This window comes from Chiloscyllium plagiosum, chromosome 21, assembly GCF_004010195.1.
Source record: "Chiloscyllium plagiosum isolate BGI_BamShark_2017 chromosome 21, ASM401019v2, whole genome shotgun sequence".
Lineage (NCBI taxonomy): Eukaryota > Metazoa > Chordata > Chondrichthyes > Orectolobiformes > Hemiscylliidae > Chiloscyllium > Chiloscyllium plagiosum.
This window is the reverse complement of record NC_057730.1, coordinates 49,280,468-49,296,582: the sequence shown is the minus strand read 5'-3', so window position 1 is coordinate 49,296,582 and position 16,115 is coordinate 49,280,468. Positions and strand designations below refer to the sequence as shown.

At 38.8% G+C, this 16,115-nt stretch overlaps 1 protein-coding gene across 1 annotated transcript in view; it reads left to right on the top strand.

Annotated features, from left to right (window-relative positions):
- Positions 1 to 16,115, top strand: part of clec16a (C-type lectin domain containing 16A) — a 269,823-nt gene that overhangs the window by 11,575 nt on the left and 242,133 nt on the right. Inside the window, exons 4-6 of the mRNA XM_043711087.1 lie at positions 6,274 to 6,422; positions 11,528 to 11,633; positions 13,584 to 13,589. Of these exons, the coding sequence (XP_043567022.1) occupies positions 6,274 to 6,422; positions 11,528 to 11,633; positions 13,584 to 13,589 (261 nt within the window). The remainder of the gene's footprint in view (positions 1 to 6,273; positions 6,423 to 11,527; positions 11,634 to 13,583; positions 13,590 to 16,115) is intronic.

Genomic DNA, 16,115 nt, shown 5'->3' with positions numbered 1-16,115 from the left:
AAGCTCTTCACTCAGAATAGTGAGCCTGTGCCTCAAATAGTTCAGGTCAAAACTTTTTCAAGAAGGAGGCAGATTTAACTCTTGTGACTAAAGGGATCAAGAGGTATGAGGAGGTTGGGGTTAGGATATTGTACTCATTGACCTAGTCTTTTGTCCTCTGAGTGACTCAGTTGCTCCTATATCTTTTACTTCCATTACTTAGCTCATCGTTCCCACTCTCTTACCCAAAACCCCACAGTGTCAAAAAACTGAGGGCTCCTCATTCTTAAATGAGCAATTTCTTCTTCCACTCCCCCTTGTGTTTTCCATCAAATAAGTGTTTGTTTTTGATTTGAAAGGCACATTTAAAAAAAAATCAAACTAGAACCAAGAAATAATCTGCCCTTTTGTGTGTTTTTCATGTTATCGCCTCACTTCTGTGATATAGTTTGTTTATCTTAGACATGGATTAGTACTGACCTCTCGATGATCAGAGATGAGATCGGTCTGCTTCAAAACTGAAGGTTTTTTAAAGTTGAAATAAAATTACATGAAGAAAGCATTCATTTCCTGGCTTAATAAATACAAACAGAAAGTGCTGGAAATGCATGGCAGGTCGGACTATATCTGTAGAGAAAGAGTTAATGTTAAGTATGTAATAATTTGGAAATGTCGGTGTTGGGGTGAACAAAATTAAAAATCACACAACACCAGGTTATAGTCCAATAGGAATGCTGTGGTGTGATTTTTAACTTACGTAAGTTAATGTTTCAGGTTGGCTTTTCATCATAGAGTTATAGAGATGTACAGCATGGAAACAGACCCTTCGGTCCAAACCGTCCATGCCGACCAGAAATCCCAACTCCATCTAGTCCCACCTGCCAGCAGCCAGCCCATATCCCTCCAAACCCTTCCTATTCATATACCCATCTAAGTACCTTTCTCTTTGGCTTCATCCTCGCTGTCTTTCTGATCTGTCTGTGCCTCTGCCTCAGTATCTCCCTGGCACTTTTGAACTTCTATATCTGTTAATTATAGAAAAGAATAAACTACACTGTTCAAATCTACTCCACACCACTCTATGGAAGAGTTAGTTGGAGTCTGGCAATTTTCATCAGTAGGGGAAAGTCTGGATAAAGGTTCTCTAATGTTATTCAAATGTCAACATGTATTAATGGAGAATGGAGATCCATGGTGGTAAATCGTGTATTTGGATTTTTTTTAAAAAAAGGAACATTTAGAAACAAACATTTCCCTGCAACAGTGTCTGTCCTTATCATAAAATGCTTTCTCAAAAAAAAACTGTTTCTCAAATTTAGTTTCCTTAAAAAAAAAACTGCAGTCAGATGGTGTGCTGAGTACATTGCACTCTAAGCAAGTTATGTAGTTTGACATAAGAATCTTCTGGGATGTGGCATATCAGAGCATCAATGTGTTTTCTCCTTTACATTGGTAATCTTTCAACCTTGTCCCTTTTGCTATGGTGACTCAATCACCAAATTTTTGTTTTTTTTAATGCAAAATAAACTACTTTGCAAATGTGTGGGGAGAAGCGTTAAAAGATGTTTAAGCAACCTTGTTAATTTTGAACTGGACAAAGAAAGCAACTTGTGTTATAGTTGGACTTCTGTTTTATCAACAATGGCTTTTATTCAAAAGATTTCTGTATCTCTGCATTAGAAAAAAAACACAAGTTGTGGTGGACATATCAACTTTTAATGCAATTGCTTATTTACATTTAAATCTTCATGTTTCTTTCTAACCTGAGCCAAAATGCTTTGTGCTGTGCTGCCATGAGACGCATAAAAACATGTGACTAAGGGGCAAGTGTTGACCATTCGGCCCCTCATGGCTGATTTAATTGTAATAAAACCTCCCACCTACTCCTGATAATCTCTCACCCTCTTTCTTACCAAGAATCTATTCAATCTATTCATTGAGTCATAGAGATGTACAGCACGGAAACATACCTTTCGGTCCAATTCATCCATGCCAACCAGATATCCTAACCTGATCTAGTCCCATTAGCTAGCATTTGGCCCTTATCTCTGTAAACCATTCCTATTCATACACCCATCCTGATGCCTTTTAAATGTTGTAATTGTACCAGCTTCTACCACTTCCTGTGGCAGCTCATTCCATACACGCACCACCCTTTGTGAGAAAAAGTTGCTCTTTACATCCCTTTTAAATGTTTCCCCACTTATCCTAAACATGTGCCCTCTAATTCTGGGCTCCCCTACCCCAGAAAAAGACCTTGTTTATTTACCCTAACCATGCCCCTCACGATTTTATAAACCTTTATAAGGTCACTCCTCAGCCTCCAACGTTCCAGGGAAAACAGCCCCAGACTATTCAGCTTCTCCCTATAGCTGAAACCCTCCAAACCTGGCAACGTCCTTTTTAAGTCTTTTCTGAACTCTTTAAAGTTTCACAACATCTTTCTTTAAAAATGCTCAAAAGCTCTGCACCCACTGCCACTTTGAAGAAGTGAGTTCCAAAGATTCAACGATGAGAGGGAAAAGGTTTGCTTCATCTCTATCTTACACATGTGGTCCCTTTTGTTTTGAAACAGTAACCACTAATTCTAGATTGTTCCGTGAGATGAAATATGCCCTCCACTTTCCCTCTGAGACCCTTCAAGACCTTGTGTGTCTCCATCCTGACACCTCTCATAAATTCTAGCAGATACTAGCTTAGGTTTCCTCATAGGACAGCACACTTAGACAACTTTGAAACCATCTTCTGTACTGGTTCCATTGAGTTACACCCCACTTTAAAATAAGGAAACAAATACTGCACACAACTCTCCAGATGTGGTTTTTGTTGTGCCTTATATAACACAAGGCTAACTTCCCTACTTTTGTATTCCGTTCCCCACGCGGTTAAAAGGAACATCGTTAGCTTTCCTTATTACTGGATGTACACATATATTAGCCTTTTATGATTTGTGGAAAAAGTGCTTAAAATGTGTTGCTGGAAAAGCGCAGCAGGTCAGGCAGCATCAAAGGAACAGGAGAATCGACGTTTCGGGCATAAGGCCTTCTTCAGGAATGAGGATGGTGTGCCAAACAGGCTAAGAGAAAAGGTAGGGAGGAGGGACTTGGGGGAGAGGTGTTGGCAATACCATAGGTGGAAGGAGGTTAAGGTGAGGGTGATAGGCTGGAGAGGGGGTGAGGACAGGTGCTGAGGAAGATGTGGCTGTGGTAGCGAGTCTGTTTGAGGACGTGGCTGAAGAGCTTCAGGGCAGAGGAGATGACCTGGGGGGGGGTGCAGTGAGAGAGGGACTCACTGAGATCCTTGTAGAGGGAGGAGGAGAGCTTCTTCAAGGAAGGCATCCTTGCAAGGAGGATTCGCGCTTCTTCAAGGAAGGCATCCTTGCAAGGAGGATTCGCGCTTCTTCAAGGAAGGCATCCTTGCAAGGAGGATTCGCGCTTCTTCAAGGAAGGCATCCTTGCAAGAGGATTCGCAGTTCTTCAAGGAAGGCATCCTTGCAAGAGGATTCGCAGTTCTTCAAGGAAGGCATCCTTGCAAGAGGATTCGCAGTTCTTCAAGGAAGGCATCCTTGCAAGAGGATTCGCAGTAGGTTAAAATCAACTAGGAAAAAGTGAGGACTGCAGATGCTGGAGATCAGAGCTTGTTGCTGGAAAAGCGTAGCATCAAAGGAACAGGAGAATCGATGTTTCAGGCATAAGCCCTTCTTCAGGAATGAGGAGGGTGTGCCAAGCAGGCTAAGATAAAAGGTAGGGAGGAGGGACTTGGAGGAGGGGAGTTGGGAGGGGATTTGTGCACTAGGACACCTAGATCTGTCAGCATCTCCAAGCTCTGTAAGCTCTCACCACTTGCACAATATGCCTTTCTATTCTTTCTGCCAGGATGGACACTTTCACCTGTTCACAAATGATTATACTCGATATGACAGAACTTTGTTCATTCACTTAATCGATCTATATATTTTTGTACCCTCTGAATATTCCCTTTACAAACTACTTTTCTACCTACCTTGGTACATCAGCAAATCTAACAATGATACTTTTTGGTATCTTCATTCAATATTTATGAATTATGAAAAGTTGAAGCCCCAGTATGATCCCTGTGGCACGCCAACAGTACATTTTGCCAGTCAGAAACAAACCCATTTTGCTTGATGTTTGCAGTTAACTAGGAGAAAGTGAGGACTGCAGATGCTGGAGATCAATGTAGAGGGAGGAAAATAGCTTCTTCAAGGAAGGCATCCTTGCAAGGAGGATTCGCGCTTCTTCAAGGAAGGCATCCTTGCAAGAGGATTCGCAGTTCTTCAAGGAAGGCATCCTTGCAAGAGGATTTGCAGCTTCCTGAAGAAGGGCTTATGCCCAAAACGTCGATTCTCCTGTTCCTTGGATGCTGCCTGACCTGCGCTTTTCCAGCAACACATTTTCAGTTTGCCGTTAACTACCCAATCATCAATCCATGCTACTATGGTACACCCTACATCATGAGCCTTTTTTTTTTTTTGCAGTAATCTTTTGATGTGGCTCATTTATCGAATGTCTTCTGGAAATCTAAGTACAGTGCATCCTCAAGTTCCCCTTTATCCATAGGATCCTAGAAAACGCTCTAATACATTTGGTTCAATGATTTCCCTTTCTCAAAACCATGTTGATCTGCCTGATACTTTGGACTTATTTAGTTATTCCAATAGTTTACCATCTCCTATAGATGATAACTGGTTTGCAGATTCCTGCTTGCTGTCTTCCTCGTTTTTCTTTTTGAATAAAGTTGTTCTGTTCACTAAGTTCCAATGTAATAGAGCCTTCCCTGAATCTGTAGAATCAGGGAAAATGAAAACCAGTGTGTTAACCTCCTTATTATGCTCTCCTTCATTGCAAGAAGATTTGACTGTCAGAGTAAGGATGTCATGCTGCAGTTATACAGGGACTTAGTGAGGCCACGCCTTGAATATTGTGTGCAGTTTTGGTCTCGTATTCTGAGGCAGGACATTCTTGCTATTGAGGGAGCCCCGAAGGTTCACCAGACTGATTCCTGGGATGGCAGGACTGACATAAGAGGAAAGACTGGATTGACTGGACTTGTATTTGCTGGAATTTAGAGGAATGAGGGGGGAAATCTCATGGAAACATATAAAATCCTGATGGGATTGGACAGGCTAGATGCAAGAAGGATGATCCAATGTTGGGTGAGTCCAGAACAAGGGGTCACTGCTTAAGAATAAAGGGTAAGCCATTCAGTACTGAGAGGAGGAAGAATTTCTTTACTGAGAGAGTTGTGAACCTGTGGAATTCTCTCCCACAGGAAGCTGTTGGGGCCAGTTCATTAGGTACATTCAAGGGGGAGCTGGATGTTGCTCTTGCAGCTAAAGGGATCAAGGGATATGCATGATCAGCCATGATGATATTGAATGGTAGTGCATGCTTGAATGGCCTACTCCTGAGCCTTTTTTAAATGCTTCCATGTTATTAGCAATTTCATTTAAAGCCCTGGGATGAAGACCAGGGTCTGGAAACTTGTTGGCCTGTAATTCCAACAATTCAAGTCGGACTAGTTTAATTGTGAAAACTGGGCAGCATGGACACGTTGGGCCAAAGGGCCTATTTCCATGCTGTAGACCTTACAATCTCTATAATTCACTCAATACCACTTCTTTGGTGATTGTAATTATTTCATGTTCTTCCCTCCTCCTTTTTCTTAATTTACAGCTATTTCTGAGGTGTTACTTGTGTCATCTATGAAGACCGACAAAATTCCCGATCTGCCATCTCATTACTTTCTATTATCAATTCTCCAGACTCACTTTCTATAGGACCAACTCTCCTTGTCTAAATATTTAAAGAAACTTGGCATCTGCTGATATCTTTTTGACTCAGTTAATAGTTTAGTCATTCTTTGTCCCTTATTCTCTGGCGAATCTTCTGAATTGCCACCTTTTTTAATACCCTATTCCATAATTTTGATTAATCTTTTAACTTTCTTTAAGTTAATCACAAAAGGTGGGTCCTCCTCTTGTATTTCTTCCCCTTTCATTGGAATGCATATGTTTTGCATATTCTGAAGTAGCCCCTTTAAATATCTGCCACTGCATCACAATTAATCTATGCCCTCACCTAATTTGCCAGTTCGTTCTAGCCAGCTGTGCTTTTGTGCACTTGTCGTTGCTCTTTAACCAACCATTTCCTCGTTCTCCTACTCCCAAATGGAATATAAAATTCAATCGTATTGTCATGTTTCAAGGATTTCTATTGGCTGATAAGTCTAATTTTTCAAACTTGTTACAGTGTTATCATTCTTCTTCTACAGATTATCTGTTGTCTAATAACCATGTAAACTCTATCATCGTGCACAAGTTTGACTTCTCTGATGAAGAAATTATGGCTTATTACATATCCTTCCTGAAGACACTTTCCCTTAAACTTAACAATCAGACGGTGCATTTTTTCTACAATGAGGTGAGAGCCAACATGGAATTTTTATTTAAAAACTGGTTTCAGCCTTAAGTGCGAATGAAAACTTGTTTTCAAGGTGACTTTACTGTTTTGGCTTATGATGTATGTAATACATGCTGCAAGTGTTGTATATTTCCTAGGGTTGTCCTTATTTAGCTTCTGGCCCCTTTCATCAGTGAAAGAGTAAAGTTTAATTATGTTGTTTTCCAAACCTTCCTGATAACTAAAATGGTAATAAGGTTTTCTGATACACAGGACTAATATTTAAACTTTTGATCAGTTATAGAACTGAAATGTGGGTACGTTCCTTGTATAGCTCAACTCGATAAGGATAGTGTCCTGTTTTGAAGTGTGACGATAACTGTCAGTGAAAAACTTTATAAATGTTATCGTTAATTTTCATGGAACTCAGAAATAAGATTCCAGCTATTTTTGTTAGCATTAGAAAGGTAATTCTGATTTAAGATAAACATGCTTTGCTATCTTTCATACAAATTTCCCTTTCTAGATGCATAATTTGTTCTGAGGAGTCTGACATTACTTCTTTTTATCTATTCAGGAAGGCTGTGTTTTGAGGTGACCCATGTCCATAATTCGAAGTGTTTTCCCTCTTTCCCTACTTGCGTTGAAGTGACCTGCTTGGTTACTCTCTCTAATGTATGGCGAGAATTAGGAAATCCTACAGTAGGCCTGTGAGCAAAAAAGTGATTTTAATGTGTTGCCTGGCACTGCTCGTTGAGAGTGTGTTGCTGGAAAAGCACAGCATGCTGTGGTTCTGTTCGCCGAGCTGGAAGTTTTTGTTGCAAACGTTTCGTCCCCTGTCTAGCTCCTAGTGGCATTGAGATGTCTACTCAACATCCCAAACTCAGTTGCTGTTACCTTTTGATTCAAGTAACCATTTTTTTTTTTAAAAAAGATTCAAGTCGATTTTCAGGAATGAAAATAGAAATATAAATCAGTCATTATTTAATTTTTTGAAAAGTCTTGCTATTCCTAGTGCAGGGAATGGTTAAATGATGGTCTAGCTAAATAATATAAAAGGTTGATTTATTTTCAACATAGAATCCCTGCAGTGTGGATGCAGGCCATTTGGCGTATGAAGTGTGAAGTAAATTGTCCTGTCAAGCAGAAATCACCTGAAATTGTTAAAAGAAAAATGCATCATCAATTTCACATGTGGCACTAGCATTGCTGTTAGTCTCCAAATATGTACTTTGCTAATCAGACGATAATGATTGATATTAGGTTTTTGTTGTAAGATGAATTTAATCTTTGTGTACAACATACTGGTAGTTCTCTATCCTTAGCTCCTTTCAATACCCACACATCCAATCACCTTCTCAAATGTCAAGTGCTATTTTATTACTGCAGAAAATTGAGGACCGTTGGGATGAATTTTTGAAATGTTGTTCTATTCCTCTTTGACCCCTTCCTTTTGGAAAATATTTAATTTTTTGTTTGGTACCCATTTTTCTTCTGCTTTCCCCTTCCTTGATGAATCATCTAGTAGTCATAGCACCATACAGCACCGAAACAGACCCTTCGGTCCAATGAGTCCATGCTGAACATAATCCCAAACTAAACTAGTCCCACCTGCCTGCTCCTGATCCATATCCAAATGTCTTTTAAACCTTATAATTGTGCCCATATTCACCACTTCCTGAGGATATTTATTCCACAGCAAACCACGCTCTATGTAAAAAAAATTTGCCGTCATGTCTTTTTAAAATTTCTTTCCTCTCACCTGAAAAATCTGCCCCTTAGTCTTAAAATCCTCCATGCTAGGCAAAAGACACCTACCATTAACCCCATCTATACTCTTCATTATTTTTTAAACTTTTTTATAAGGCCACCTGTCAACCTCCTTTGCTCCAGTGAAAAGCCCCACCCTATCCAGCCTGTCTTTATAACTCAAACATAGCATACCAGGCAACATCCTGGTAAATCTCTTCTGAACCCTTTCCAGCTTAATAATATCCTTCCTATAACCGGGCGACCAGAACTGGACACCGTATTCTAGAAGAGGCCTCACCAATGTCCTGTACAACCTCAACATGACTACCCAACTGCTGTCTTGAGAGAGATTCAAAATTGCTTTCCGTGTATTTCCTGGCATGGCAATTGATACACCAGTGTGCTGCCCTGTTTCACTTATATTCACGTGTAAGGTGTGTGCTGTTTACTGATTCATACATAAAATTTTCAAAAGCCAGAAGATTGAGTTTAATCCCATTATAACTGAGAGGTATCAAGATTAAATGTGCTCAGACCGGCATGCAGTGTATTGATTCATTCATCTATGAGATGTGATGTGTTTTTTTTTTAAATCACACACTTTCATTCCAACAATTATTTGTTTTCCCTTTGCTCCCCTCCTTTTGAGGAAAGTAGTAGTTCACCCTCAATTATGGTCTACAATATCTTCAGCTTTCCTGGTACTTCACCCAAACACGTGTTTAATAGGGTCATAGAGATGTACAGCATGGAAACAGACCCTTCGGTCCAACCCGTCCATGCCGACCAGATATCCCAACCCAATCTAGTCCCACGTGCCAGCACCCAGCCCATATCCCTCCAAACCCTTCCTATTTCTATACCCATCCAAATGCCTTTTAAATGTTGCAATATTAATTTGTTATATTTAAGTTGCAGCAAACTCTTGTACAGCACTCATACACATTTCTCCACCAGAGGTCAGTAGTTACCAATCAGACTTGAACTGTAACTTTTTTTTTAGTCTATTGAACCAATAAAATGGTGATTGCCAAATAGACCTCACCCAGGGTAAAGGTACATTATTCTAGTATAGACCCAGGACAGGACCTGGTATTTTAATCTCTGTTGCTCTGAACCACAAAAATGGCATATATACCCACAAAACTAAAGCAAACCTTTGTGTTTTAAAATTTTATTAGTGCTTTGTAAAATTTCTTAGCTTTCTTTCTCCCTGCACCATGCTGTGTTTATGATAGAGGATAGGTGATATTTTGCTTAAAATCCAAAATGATTACAAATACTTCGCAGACATTCCAGAGACATTCCAGAAACATTTCAGCCCATTTCTCAACTTGTGAAGATAACTAGAGATGAACCTCCTTGTTCAAACAAAGAACAGAATAAGAGAAATTATAAAATCGGGAGGGGTATAGATAAAGTGAATAGCAAAGGTATTTTCTGTAGGGTAGGGGAGTTTGAAGCTAGAGGTAATAGGTTCAAGGTGAGAAGAAAAGATTTAAAAGGGACCTAAGGGGCAGTTTTTTTCAGAAGGTCATTCACAAATGGAATGAACAGCCAAAGGAAATATCGAGACAGGTACAGTTACAATAATTAAGATATTTAGACAGATACATGAATAGGAAAGGTTTACAGAGGTATGGGCCAAATGCAGTTAAGTGGGACTAGTTTGGTTAGGGAAACCTGGTCAGCATGGATGCGTTTGTTTCCATGCTGTATGATTCTACGACAAGAAGTGGAATAGTTTTGATAATGACCAGGTGGTGCTTAAGTGCAGAAGTGATGTTAACAGGAGACACAGGTGGATAGTGAAACAAATAAAGATGCTTGAAATGTAAAGGAAGAAAGCACAAGTCCTGAGGATGGACCTTGGATCTGAAATATTTATTTGTTTTCCCACAGTTGCTACTTGATATTCTGAGGATTATTTCCGAGCTTTGTCTCTCTTTTTTTCAGTGTAGTGATGGGAAGAACAAAGACTGTGCCATTGGTTGGCTTATCCATTGGTTTTGTGATTCCGTCAAATCACTTTGTCTGACTTAGCAGCTCTCCACGGTGTTGCTAACTTTGGAACATCGACATTGTAAAGGCTGCATGTGCAAATTTTTATTATGTCAGTGTATCTTGTTGGCAGTAAGCTTTTTGTTTTTTTTAAAAGTGCTATGCATTTCTATTATTACAATACTTTTGAAGTCAGTTATCATAATTCAATTGCCCGTAAATGGTGTAAGATTTTACTACTCTGATCATCACCTCACCTATCTCTCTGTTAGATTCTTTTCATCTCAACTTTGAATTCTCATTGGATCTTTTTTTACAATTTAGCACTGAAGGCCCATCCATCACAATCTTTGCATTTTAAGGTGTTGTCTTGCCTGTGATAATTATTTCTTTGTTATTTAGGTTTGGTCACTAAGTCTATCAAGTTAATTCCTAACATCTCCATTTACATACCACTTTCTTTAGGCACCTGTAATGTAAAATATAAAATGAACATAATTATTTGTCAAAAATTACTTTGGAGCTTCCTCCAAGAAGTATGGCACATACTAACAATTCATCTTGAGGTTTTAAAAATCATCTTGCATATGAATTCAATCAGAGAATCGAGGGTTATAGGGTAAAGGAAGGAGAATAGATTGGACCATTCATCAGATCAGTCAAGATCTCATTGGTGCAAGAGACTTGATCAGCTGAATGGCCTACTTTCCTAAGACTTGTGGCCTTACAATTGAAAGGATTTTTAAAATTTAAAAAGTGAATCACCGAAGCCATTAGAACATGTACCTAATTATTTTTAAACATTTGAAAATTTCTATCATTTGAGTTATTTCTAATGTCAATCTGTATACTATTAAACTGTAAAACATATCAGTGATAACTTCTTGGAAACATGTCTTTGGAAATTACACTTAATCGGTATTCAGAACATGTTTCCTAAATTGCTTATTTTAGTTACGGTAACTGTCTCAAAATTTGTCCTTGCAGATTTGAGGTTGAAAACTTATTTTCTTGCAGAACAGTATGTTCAAGGACCTAGTTCCAGATCTCTGGTAATGTTGCACTGTAACCTAATATTAGGATGTATTAGGGTTTGGATTTTGTTGTTTGGTTCTGCTACTTTATCTTCATACCTTGGGAGTAATGCGTGATCTATAATTAATAGGATAGTACAGGTGAAATTGGGAACAAATTTATCTGCTGCAAGTGGACAGTGTGTTAGAGCCCAATCTGTGGCATGCCTAACATTCCCAGCAGTGTTGCACAGGGTATTACAAAACTTGAAAAATAGGATTACACTTTAGAATTGTTTTATCTAACAATTAATTCCTAGTTCTCTTACAAGCTAATTTTTATGCTTCCTATATTTCCAGCACACTAATGATTTTGCCCTGTACACTGAGGCCATTAAGTTTTTCAACCACCCAGAGAGCATGGTCAGAATTGCTGTCAGGACAATCACCCTTAATGTGTATAAAGGTGAGTACAGAATGTGTCATTATACATATTAATGTCATTAGTGTGTGCTTGTAAAGTGCTGACAGCCTAACAAAACAAGCAAGCATGTGATGTTATAAATGTTTTAGCAAATTTATTTGGCACTAAGCAAGATGTTTACTTTAAACATCCATCCTATCCCAAAATGTTTAACATAATGGCCTGCGAGTAGTCTGAATGATTTTATCCTTGCGAATGAAACTTTTATCCTATGTTTTTTCCCTGGTAACTAAAGTTAAAAATGATTTCTAAAGAGACTTGCCAAAAATTGCTTCGATCTCTTCCTTTCTTTGTACCCCTTTTCTCCACAACTGAGCCAAAATCTAACCCTCTGAAGTCTTGCATGTGCATTTCAAGATGGTAGGTGGTTGTGTGTTTAATTTTCCACCCAAGTTAAATTAGATGTTAAGCATTAAGCTGGGAGGTAAATATACCTTGAATTGTTTTAATAAATGTAGTGCACGCATGGATGCAATCTGGGAAGAGCCCCATATAAATGAGTTTCTTTTAATCAATATTAAATTTAAAAATTGCTCCTAAAGTTCGATTGATCACTTTTAAGTCAATATCACTTTTTATTGATCTCTGTTTTTGTTTACTTTTTAATCTTCATGTTATTGACCGAAGTTGAATTTTATTTTTCCATACTCCTGTATAAGCCTGCAGCATTGGTTGCAATTCAGAATTATTTGCAGTCTCATTAGAACAAATTTATTTGTGAACATGCTTTAAATGCATCTCCAATCTTGTAGCAGAATGACACAAAACTGAATCAGTTAACCCTAAATCGTGAATGAAGTTTAACAAGTATGCCACATGTTACGGTATATGTTGTTTTCAGTGATTATCTTCCTGTGAGTGGATAATTTCTTTGCTCACTGTTAAACAGTTTTTCTTTACTTGCTGTTGATCTGGAATTTCTGAAGTAGGAGAATGTGCATGCAAGATACCTCTGGTTAAGCATGTTCAGTTACAAATCTACTAACTACGAGGTCTTAATTTGTTAAAATATAGAAATAAATTCTTCATAATATTATTTAATACTATTTAAAATGTCTGCACATTCTTCAATTTGATTTATTATTGAAAGAAACCAGAAAAGTTGTAGTTTAAAAGTTTGTAATAGAATTGTTCAAGACAAGTTTTTAATTGCTGAGTTCTTTACCTACAAAACATAATTTACCACACTTAATGGTGCAAACCATTACCAAACTTTGATCATTTTGAAGTAAATTTTGAATAACATGATTGTTGTAAAACAAATAAACAAAAGTATATGTCCTAATGTTTGAATTTGTCTGAGATGAGATACCATTTAGTTTTTTTTCATGTATGATGCTGTCAGTCTTAATACTTCCACTTCAGAATCTGAGTGGCACATACAAATTACGACTCCGGTTCGAACTCTGTCCAGGCTGATATAATTTTTAACGCTGATCAAGCGAATCTAATTTGTGAATGAAAAGCAGGTCATTCAGAGAAGCCAGTGTGATGGGAGTAAACTGCCTTTTGGTGAAATTTGGTGATGAGCAAGAAATCTTGAGGGAGTTGTAAATTCCTATTAAATTGGAAATTATTGACACTAGATATTGTTCTACTTTGCAGCATTAATGCTGCTTTAAGCCCAGCACCCCAGATTTTTTTTTTCTTTCCTATCATAATAATTGTGTAAAGTTTTGTGCATTGGAATATTTTCACATACTGATTTGGATGAGGTTCTCTTGCACATGACAGCTTTTCCTGTATATGTTTTGCTGATCTCCCATAGTATCATTATTAATAGTCTGTTGTGTCTCCTAATTCTGTGTGCTTCCTATTTAAACAGTCCATTGGTATTCTGGGCAATGCCATGCTATCTATGTACTTACTAACTAACTTTTTTTTTTGTTTTTATCCTTTCTTCAATGATGATTCCAATGTGCCATATTCCAGTGTCATGTAAGTTGGTTAACTTTATAATCTTTTGCTGTTTAATGGTTCATTATCAATGCTTCCTGGTATGTACTTTGGAATTAAGTATAGCTTATTAAAATCATCAGACATATCCTTCAACTTTATGTTCTGAAGATTACAAGGTAATTAAAGGCAGGATGGTTTGAATTATGGTAATGCATATTCCTTTGAAGCTGAAGTAACCTTGAATAGCTTTTTGCAGAAACAAGGTCACTTTTATTTCGAAACAAACAGTTCTAAAACTCAATATCCTATAATTGAAGCACCATGTGCACATCTTATTTTTGGTCGGAAGGGAGAAAATATTTTATGCTTCCAAAATAGTTTCTAAAGTTTCCACAAGTAGTGGGTGGTAAGATGGCTGCCTTTTCTTCCAGGTAAGTAAAATGGATGTTATGGCAGCAAACAAGTCTCCAGATAATTCTCCCATCATTGAATGCATCTTTAAATCTTGCTGGTAATAGACCATAGAATGTTACAATGCAGAACAGGCCCTTTGACCCTCGATGTTGTGCTGACCTGTGGAACTAACCTGAAGCCTATCTATCCTACACTATTCCATTTTCATCCGTATGCTTATTCAATGCCCATTTAAATGCCCTTAAAGTTGGCGAGTCTACTACTTTTGCAGGCAGGGCATTCCATGCCCTTACCACTGAGTAAAGAAGCTACATCTGTCCTCTATCTAGCACCTCTCCGTTTAAAGCTATGACCCCTTATGCTCGCCATCACCATCTGAGGAAAAAGGCTCTCACTGTTCACCCTATCTAACCCTCTGATTATCTTGCATGTTTCAATTAAGGCACCTCTCAACCACCTTCTCTCTAATAAAAATAACTTCAAGTCCCTCAGCCTTTCCTTTTAAATCAGGCAACATCCTAGTAAATATCTTCCACATCCTTCCTATAACGTGGTGACCAGAACTGTATGCAATATTCCAAGTGCAGCCACACCAGAGTTTTGTACAGCTGCAGCATGATCTCATGGCTCAAAATCTCAATCCGTCTACCAATAAATGCTAACCTTTTCCGACCTTTGTCATTAGTGCCTATGTGGATCATGACTTGGGGCTGCTCACCCTCCCTCTCAAGGATCCTGAAAACATGATCTGAGATACCACTAACCCTGCCACTTGGGAGGCAACACACCAACCGCAAGTCTCTCTCATTCCCACAAAACCTGCTATTGGACCCCCTAACTTTGAAGTCCCCAACAATTAATGCTCTGTTCATCTCTCCTCTTCACTTCTCAGCAAGATGGTCAGGCTCTGTGCCAGAGACCTGTACCCCATGGCTTACCCCTGCTAAGTTTCCACCCCCAACCCAACCAGTATCCAAAACTGTATACTTGTTATTGAGGGGAACAGCCACAGGGGTTCCCTGCACTTCCAGCTGGTTTCCTTTCGGTCCCCTGACTGTAACCCATTTACCTTTTTCTTGCACCTGAGGTGTGACTACCTCCTTTGTAACTCCTCTCAATCACCCCCTCTGCCTCCCAAATGATCCGAAGTTCATCCAGGTCCAGCTCCAGTTCCCTAACGCGGTTTTGGAGGAGCTGGAGTTGGGTACATTTCCCACACAGGAAGTCAGCAGGGACACTTATGGTGACCTTTAGCTCCCACATTCTGCAGAAGGAACATTCAACTGCCTGAATCGCCATTCCCACTATTCTAAATTCCCAAAGAGACTGCAGCAAAATAAAGAATAAAAGAAAACTGGTTACCTTACCAATTCGGCGCACAGAACTTTTTTTTTGGTTGGAGGAGGATGGGGAGGGAGACACTACCTGAGTAGTGTTTCAGGTAATGCAACCACCCAAATATATTACTTCACTTATTCAGCAGTCCCGTGTCTGCTCCTGCTCAGCGTGCGCTCCGCCTATTCACGAGGTAAGTTTTTAAAATCAGTGACTCACCTTCCCAGGCAGCCCCCTGGTCGATGCTCCTGCTCTTCCTGCTGCTGAAACAAAGATGGAGGGCCCCGATGCTCAAGGTAAAGTTTTTAAATCATTGACTCACCTTCCCGGCAGCCCCCGGTCAACTCTCCTGCACTTCCTACTGCTGAAACAAAAAAAAGTCAAATGAAATGGATGAATACAAGAATCCGGTCACTAGAAACAATTTTGAGCTTTTTAATTTGGGAGTACGCTTGATTTTCCAATATTTTTTGAGAATATTTTTCTTGAACTTAAGAGGGCGCTATATTACCTAATAAAAATGAGCCTTTAGCCTAACATGCAAGCAAACAGCTTTTCAGACAAAATACTTATGTTCATATCATAACTGATAAAACGGCAGAGACTATAAGCATTGATTATAGTAGAAAGACTTTTAAAAATATTTTTTGTTTTGGTGGGATTCCCTTTCACCAAATGTAGGGGCAACTCTTACTATACACACATTCTGCTTTACATTTTAAGATTAGTAGTTGTATTTAGAACATAGAACAATACAGCACAGAACAGGCCCTTCAGCCCACGATGTTGTGCCGAACATTTGTCCTAGCTTAAGCA